At 41.8% G+C, this 8,941-nt stretch overlaps 1 protein-coding gene across 1 annotated transcript in view; it reads left to right on the forward strand.

Annotated features, from left to right (window-relative positions):
• T265_00422 (hypothetical protein) overlaps positions 1-6,064 on the forward strand; it is a gene marked incomplete at both ends in the record, with an annotated part of 49,851 nt that extends 43,787 nt beyond the window's left edge. The window contains 2 exons of the mRNA XM_009164195.1: positions 3,465-3,701; positions 5,687-6,064. Coding sequence (XP_009162459.1) covers positions 3,465-3,701; positions 5,687-5,715 — 266 coding nt within the window. The remainder of the gene's footprint in view (positions 1-3,464; positions 3,702-5,686) is intronic.
• Between the last annotated feature and the right edge of the window lie 2,877 nt (positions 6,065-8,941).

Raw genomic sequence — 8,941 nt, forward strand, 5'->3', positions numbered from 1 at the left:
GCTATTTGACTGAACAATGAACGCACATATCTTAGTGAGGGAACTGATTTTTTACACAATTGTCTGCTAGTACTTAGGTGGTTAGCTAAAAACTCAGCTAAATGCATTTAAGAATCAGTAAAAGTGCATTTTAATATAAGGAGTGTGCGAAAGCTGACCAAGAATACTCTGTCCTACAGCGCGACTCATCGGATAACAGGCCATTCTAGAGGCTGTGGACGAATAAGGTTAAACACATGACTCTTTAGCCTATATCAGAAGCTGTCATTTTGTGATTTTCATGAAATATCCTGGATGCAAAGCATTGACGTGTGATCCTTGAATACAGTCTTGTCTATAAATTTTAAACCAAGGGCTCCAGAGTGTGACGTATTTGAAGTCTTGGAAATGCTTTGCGGATCTGGTTTCAACAGTTTGCTCTTAAAGACATGGAAAAATGGAGATAATCAGAATATATTCACAAAGAAAACCTCCAGCGAGATTGCTGGTGTCTTCGACGGCCTACCACCGCATTTGCCTTTCTTGAGGCTCACCAATTAGGTGCTGTCCCAGAGTTTTCGTCAACCTCATCTTCTAGTTGAACGCAAATTTTACAAAAATATCAAAACACACACGTGTGTGTATGCAAATTTGGTTTCCACGGGACGTCCAAACCGGTAGAAAAACATCATAAACCAGAGATTAAGGGAGAACCTGTTCAAAATTAGTGTAGCTGACAAATGACCAGAGTTTTATATCACTGGCTGATGACGTTCATCTTCCAAATCTGCAAGTATGTCAAGAAAAAACTGTTTACAGTTGACTGAAGTTACTGAACTGTTCAAATACTGATGCCTCGGTTTGCCTTTGCTTCAGGGAGACTTTCGACTCAATGATAGGTTGGCTCTTCTACATATACTTACCCAACAAGATGTACCTTCGAAGTCTGTTAACAGTTCCCGCCCCATTCATTTCCATACTTCTAGTCGTGATATAGGCTACTACGATCTATCTGGAAGTAAACTCACAAATAATGAGTTCCGTCAGGGGTGTTCCATCTCCCCAGTTTCGTTCACTCTTCGCGACGGCAGGATCGGAAAGGGCCACTAATCTGAGGGATCAAAATGCATTTGGACAAAATTTGCTGACTTAGATTGTGTGACACTGTGGAAATGTTCTGCTGTTCACCAATCGGACGTATGCAGAAACTGTCGGCATAGAATTTCGGAAATGGTCTACTGTTTGGGCATGCAGCATACACTCTTAAAGTGCACATTCTCACATCACCATTTTTGGTCCCACTTCAGCTTTTTCAGACCCCGTAATGAGGAGGTTGATCTTGTTGGTAAAGTTGTTTTTCTTGGCAGTAGCGTAATCGGTGATTGCAGTTTGATGGGCAATATCTTCAAACTTGTTACCTTTCGCATCAGAAACGAATGTCAGGTTGAGAGTTATCATCTTCCGCGTTCAACACCGATGCTTCGCTACCTTGGGTTGAAAGGCGGTATCTTCAAAACGACGATGAGTGAACGCCTACTGTATGGTTGTATTACTTGGCCACCCTAATCTAAAAACTTCAAACGCCTCCAGGTATTTGATCACCGAGGTATTTCTAGTATAGCGGGCGGTAACTTATTGCAGGATGTACGAAATGAAACAGTCTGTAAAGGGGCATTAGGCAATAAATCAAATTCGCCGGAGTAGTAGATGGGACCAATAAGTTTACTGTCGTTGAGATATGCACTACTAGGCCTAACAGCCATCTGCCGAAGGAAGCCATGTTTTTCACTACAAACTACTGCTGGAGAAAAGTTTGCGGAGGACGGGCCATGAACTGGCAACGACAAATGAAAACGCTTACTGTCAAGTTGAATGTTATAACACCCTTATGTTTTCCCTAGTGGGGTCCAAGTGATTCTTATCGGCCTGGAAGCCCTACTTGACATTGCATGTTACGACCTGAATGGCGAGTTTGCCGAAACTTCCTAGCTAAACTGCGTAATCTACGCCAGCTTTTCGTTGTGACATGTGCGGCTCACAAAGAACGTCAGACAAGACCCATCGATAGCGTGTTGTTATGACGTGACGTTAGGATGTGTTCACCCTAGTGGAGGATGGAGAAAATTCGGTCTCGTTCACTATACATAGTCATAATGCACTTTGAAATGAGTCTCCAACCCCTCTCTCCATATCTGCCATTTACCAGGTCCTTTCACCTCCATGGTTAAATGACAGTTGAGTAACGGTCTTCACTACTGCTTTATTACCGTCTACATTGATGACGATGATGACGAGGACAGTGATGGTGATGATAATTGTGAACGTCCTCCACCTGATTTTATCGGAAAACTGACATCAAATGAGAGTTTTTTGATGAACAAGATGACGTATACAGAAAGCGAAGATTAATGGGGACAGATGTTCTTTGACTGTCGTCAAAGGAAAAGTTTCCATACGAACCGACTGCAGTTGGTAGAACAATCTTGAGTCAGCTTTTTACACAAGGTTCAGGATTTTTGACAGTAATCTAGTGAAAACAACTGAAGTCAACAAAATACTTGAGGAACGTCAGAAGTACAGCGGGGAATTTTTCGTCTACAGCTAAAGCGCATAAAATTCTCCGGTTGGACGAGTGGATGGATTGTGTACCGGGACTGTGGATAGACGAATTGAGGTGGTTTTTTCCCAGTGGGTTGTTAACTACAAAAAGGGCCGTTTTGAACTGCGCAGTCAACTGGTCAAAACTTTGGAAACACTTTATTGAAAATTCTGACTTCGTTCTTGGCAAGTCATGTTTCATATTACGGATGACGATTTGAAATAAAGTAATAACTATCCGGCCGACAGATCTCGTGAAAAATGAGGTGCAACAAAATTGTCAAGCATCAGTGGATAAGACAGTCCACCTGCACGCTTCCAAATGGATGCAAGCACAGCAAAATCATAAAAACTCCACCTCTTCCGACTGCTCCAGATACTCAGATTTCAATTGTCTTGCATCTTGACTGAAGGAATTTACCGTAAAAGTGTGAAAAAATACCTCAAGAATGCGAAAGAATTTGCATAAAAAGAAAATAAAGATTAGGGCTCATTAGTGGGGAAATTTTCTCTCGCCATAAGAAGTACGCTGTAAACGCCAACGGATGTTGACTTTTGAATATGGAGTGGCAGTTAAAATACTTTGAATTGGATATATCATGATCTCTTTTTAGTACATTCGGGAATAGTTTAAACTGTAAATCGTGGAAATCTGAGGGCACCTCCAGTGGCTGCACCATGCAGTACTCTGCTTTTGCAGCCTGAATGTGTTCTAAGGGTCTCCATTATAACATTCTGCGCCAATTAGTGCGATTTTAAACATATTTGTTATGGCCACACAGCAGGTACTCAGTGCGGCCGGTAGTAGCCTGTATGAATCTTTTCAACCTCAAGTAGACGACAACTCCTACATTGTAACAGTTTTGCTGTTTTTGTTAATCTTACAGATTTGAGTTCTCCATTGACCGGGGAGGGTTCTCGAGGCCGAACTTATGTAGTGTCGGTTGAGGAAAAATCAAATATCCCCTTGGCCAACGGAACAGACGAGTGCAGGACACATGCAAGGGCCAGATCATCCGGACCTTCAAGGAATATTTTAACCGGGGAAAACTGTGAAACATTTATGGTTTGCCGCGAAATGCGCAGCGAACGGCTGAAAACTCCGTTAACAAGTGGGAACTCAGGTAATATGACTTCATTGTTTGCATTCAAACTAAGCCACCTCTTAAATTTCAGGGCATCTTTTAGGTCTTATTTTGCCTTACTTCCTGGTATTCAGCTGAAAATCTACAAAGTCTTTCATTGTGACAGTTGAAAAACGTGTCACAACTTTGCTGTACATGGTACAACTGTTTACTGGAGTTCATTGCCTATTGTATGAAGCATTCTGTGAACTAAGAGTAAACACTGGATGGATGGTCTTTGTAAGCTCACCTACTTCATCTGGCTTGTGTTAAGTTCGAGAAAGTCCAAAGACTTAGGTGTACAGGTGCTGGTGTCTTCGGTCATAATACCTGGTTTCCCTATCGTAACCATGCCAACTGGAAGCACCAGAGCGTCTATTTGAAGACCGACAATAGTCTGTCATAAATATCGTTAGCTTCTTATCTTATAGTCTTAGACATCTCTGACTTAGAGGAGAAAAATGCGGTTGTGCCAGAGAAGTGGCCATAGTACAGGGGCGCACACAGCTCATCCCGTGCCACTGACGTGACCAGGAATAAGACCTTACAATAAAAAACCTGATCCAGTGTTGACCCAAGGCAGCAGCCATATGGATTTGGACAAGATATCCGATACAGAAAATTCTCCTGCACAACAAAATCAACATGATACTGGAAGATTAGCCATGGTGAATTACCGATTACCCTTTGTCTGAGCGATGTCCCAGTAGCTCCTAAATTTAAAATTCTTAAGAGAACGAATGTAATTTTTATGTTTTTATGCTCTTATTTGTATTCTGAAAGCGAGCACAAGCAGCAGCCTCTCATCAGAGAAGTATCCAATATGCCCTTGGTTTTGTTCATAAGGCAAGTGGGGATGTAAGCACCACACCCTTGCGTGAGCTCTACACCCAATTCCACTCCTTAGAATCTTCATGGATAACGGTATTGATGAGTTCTTCTGAGTTGACTACCACGAGCCAAACACGAAAACCGGAAGCTGCAGCAACCGAAAAGCTGACAGTGTGCTGTTATGGAAGGTGAGACTGAAGGTGCGTTGATCAGCTTGTAGGTGAAAACTTGCTAACAATTTCAGTGAACAGCGCTTCCAAATGTTTCCTAACAAATGGGATAAACAAGGTTTGCCAGTCTTTCAAGGTGTTACAATTAAAACGGTTTAACGGGGAACCTTGCCAGCAGCTGACCATTGATGGTGTTTTTCCGGACAACGTCAGGTGCGAAAGTAGCTCCTTCGGTATTCAAACAGCTTCACAAAATTAGAGTACCTAGAAATTCCTGGGTGCAGCTGATAAGCTTAGCATGTACGAAAATGTTGCCAATTCATCCGAGCCTCAGTTTCACATGATCCATTTATTAAGCGTTTGAGAATACTCCAATGACAGCGTAACTAAGTTCACACCACACTTTGTTAAAGACATTCGAAGCAGTTGAACTATTCGTTAAGCGGACATAAGTTTCATACTTTCTGTTTTCTAACCAGCATGCGCCTATTGCCAAGGAGGAAACTTGATAATCTCCATACCTGTCTGCTTGAGGAGTTGGTACTGTGTTTTCAGCTGAAAGGAAAAGTTTGAAGTCAAACTGAGGGCAATTTCTTAACAGTGGTAATATATCTTTTTTACACTGTAATATTAAGTTTACGCTACTGGTGTTTTCGACTAAAAATCATATCCTTCATTGTCGGCTTAATTAATCCTCTTTCCGAACGTTCCCTGGTTTGTATACTAATGAGCAACAGAACCGTGATTTGTGGGCTAGATCGCAGTGCACTGACAATCTGAGCAACAATCTAGGTATTCCAAGAAAGATTGATTGAAAAAGTATTCGTTTTACAACCTGACTACTTAAGTGATGTTCTAAAATTATTCGAGAAAATGTCACACTCAACATTTGTTTTTTCTTAAATTTATGGATAGTTACTGCTTTAGGATATTCAAAGCTTTATTGCTTCAATTTTTCAGTGTGAATGCTTCTTCCATTTTCAGCTCCATATAATATATTGACGGGATCCTAACTCACCGAGTCGAACAATCTCACACTTTGGAAACCCGGTCATTGCGGTATCACCTAGTCGGCCTATGAACACTAGTGTACAACAGCTTTCTCATTCAGTTCAATCACCATGCTCTTTACGTCCCATAAACACCCTGACTAGACTGGGGTGCACTGACAACAAACTTGTGCCTGTATGCTTACACCAGTCCATTCTTCATTCGTGTTTCACATTCTTTTGAATCCCTAATTACATGATCCAAATTCCTTTTGGGATTTCCCTCCATGCAACAATTGAGCCGATTGTAGATGACTTACCAAATCTCACCCAAATTTTCAATTTACTGAAAACGGCTAGAAAAAGGTCAGAATCCTCCGCTGCTAATCGCTCGCATTGTTAGCAAAGTCGTAAGTCGTGCAAAATTACGAAACAACAGGATGCGTATTTTTTATCGTGCCGATTTCACTAGCTGGCAAACAATGGTGATTTAATCAATCACCTATTACCCCATTCTCAGCAATAGATTCAGCAACCGTGCACATCTGCGTATCTGATGGAGGCTAGGCTAGAATCAGGCTGTTTCATCAAACATATATTGATTGATGAGCCCGGCACGGTGGTTCGGGGACTGAATATGTTCTCTTTTGTGTAGACAACTCCACCGAAAACTTTCAGGTGCAACAGCGTTTCCCGTTAATTGTCCTTTAGGTTGTACTTGCAAAGCCGACATTTGAAAACAAACATGCATAGTTCTAGAGTGGAAAGGCAGGATTTGTTGTGGAAATTTTCAGACTGTTCCACAACATAACGACATACTGCCGAGCATGCCTTATTTGTCTGATTTTTGCTATTGCATTAGTACGAAGAGAACTGTTTGCGTTTCTAGCACACCTTCTTGGCAATTAAGTGAAGCAAAAAAGACGTAACTCGCAACCACTTTTTGTGTAATCTTCGCCAAGCAAATTTCGCTATTCACCAAAAGAAGTTGGCTGCAAGTTGTTGGTCCGTACTTGGAAGCTCGTGAAATGTATAGAAACGGTATTCATTCAACGGTGTTCATTCGGTGTATGCTTCAGTAGAATAAACTAGGCGCAGTCACAGAGTACTCGTCCACAGTGCCACCTAAATGCATTTTTTACGCGGGGTCATAGGGTGTCAAACCTTAAAACCAGAGTTGTGTGAGCCGACCACGTGAACATCTGGATTTTCCAATTTGCAGCCTGCATTCTTGCTTCCCTAAACAGTTCCAAAAAGTACGCCTAAACGCTGAAAAGACTCCTGTAGAATTTATCTAATTTGTTATCTGTCGTATCCAGACTTAATTTTTTAGGTGACCTTCGTGCGCGTAACTAATTCGTGCCAATGGGTAGAATTGGATGATAGAGTTGACCATGTATTTGAGTTTACTTCTTCTATTAGGTTGAGGGTCGTAGGAACACAGTCTCGTGCAGAGTCACGGCCCACATTGTACTTATCAGCCACTTTGCAACCGTTTGACCTTAATCTGAAAGCGTAGATGGGCAGCGGTACTAGAAGGCTAATCATATTAAAATGATCAACTGATACAATTAGTGGATAGGCTCACTTGAGCCTTAGAGCCATCAATTTTACACCACTCTGCACCTGATGAGACATGGGAGGGGCGAAACCGGTCGTGGGCTGTCGAAGAGTTTACAGCAACTTTGTGAGTAGTTTCCTCTCTGAAAATTAACACCACTCTGTTTGACATGAGGTTGCTGTGAAAAAGTTGATTGACGCATGCGGTCAGGTAAGATGCTCGATTGAACTCCTTGTGTATGGCTGTGGTTGGCGGCCACTGTACACGTTTTGGTTAGTAGCATAAATGGAGCAGACGATTAATTAGGCTTGCTCGAACAGGAAGTTGGTCAACAACCATGGCCTATTTGAAATCATTTGGAAAGGGATCTATAATGAGATAAGTGTTATAAGAAGAATCGGACTAGAAACCCAGTGTTCCCCAACAACGAGATGGTTGTCGAAGAAGGGATATTTGTGCATCTTAAATTCAGGATAAAATACTGGCTGCCGGGGCATGAAAGAAACAGACTAAGGGATCGATTGGCCAGCCGGTTTGCGCAAGGTATTTATCATAAGCAAAGCTCACATGTTCAACTGGGAAAATTTGAAATCCGATTAAAAGTCGCACGGATGAATGTCACATTCATCAGGGGTTTCACTGCACGTCAATACTTCAGCAAATTTCTTTGCTCGAGTGCACACATGAAGTGCGTTTTTGCTGTAACATAGCAAGAAAAACTGACTGACCAAAAGTGTACACGGAAAGGAGTATTATCTAACGTAGCTGATCATCTCCGTCGACGAATTTATAAATTGTGTTGTGATTTCAAAATGCATGGAAAACTAGCAATGACAAATAAACGATTTGTTCGTTGACGCGAGTTTTTCCGGACTTCCTCGTCTTCATTTCGGGTTGAATGGATGGCAGTGCTTTTGCGTAGTTAGTTTGCGAGCTGTTAGACTACAGAAACAGTAGTAGATTATCAACACCTTTGGTCCCATTAAGGTAGAATCCATTCGGCTGGATTTAACCAGAATACCAACACTTTTTGGCGGGTGAAACTTCCAACAAACCACAAAACCGAATCCCGTGTGCGTTAGAACAGTTTGAGTGATTCTAAGTGTTTCCCACAAAACCACGAAGGTCGTTCTATTCATTTACGCAACAAAAATAAATGAATAGAGCGGCTTTCATCACTTTCATCACTTGTTCATCTAGAACTTTATTTCCTGGAACATAGTCAAGGAGTAAATAAGCACTTAATTATGCGCACTCATGTTCACAGCGCCCTTTCCGATTCGTGTTATTTATTCTACGCACACTCACTTTTCCCAGCATATCCAGTTCGCCCGATTACCACCGCCAACATCAACAACGACAACAACAACTCACAAGAAGGCCATAATATCTGTTCGCTGGAACAAACATGTAAGGTGATAAGCCAGCTGCGATCAAGTGTCTCGTAACACGTTGTTTGTGGAAGTTAGCTCAGTGTTACGGCTGATTAAACTGACCCTGATCGGGCAACCCAAACCTTGACTAGTTTTTTCACTTCGATGCCATCTAGTTGACCGTGGGTTTGCTTCCCGTTCGAAAACTAATCATTCATTCAGGGTGAACTTACATGTGCAGATATGATGACCAGTCGTTGCAAAATCAGGTTTTCCCAATTAGAGAGCATGTTGAGCTAAAGCCGTGAGAAGTTAG

This window comes from Opisthorchis viverrini (assembly GCF_000715545.1).
Source record: "Opisthorchis viverrini unplaced genomic scaffold opera_v5_4, whole genome shotgun sequence".
NCBI lineage: Eukaryota > Metazoa > Platyhelminthes > Trematoda > Opisthorchiida > Opisthorchiidae > Opisthorchis > Opisthorchis viverrini.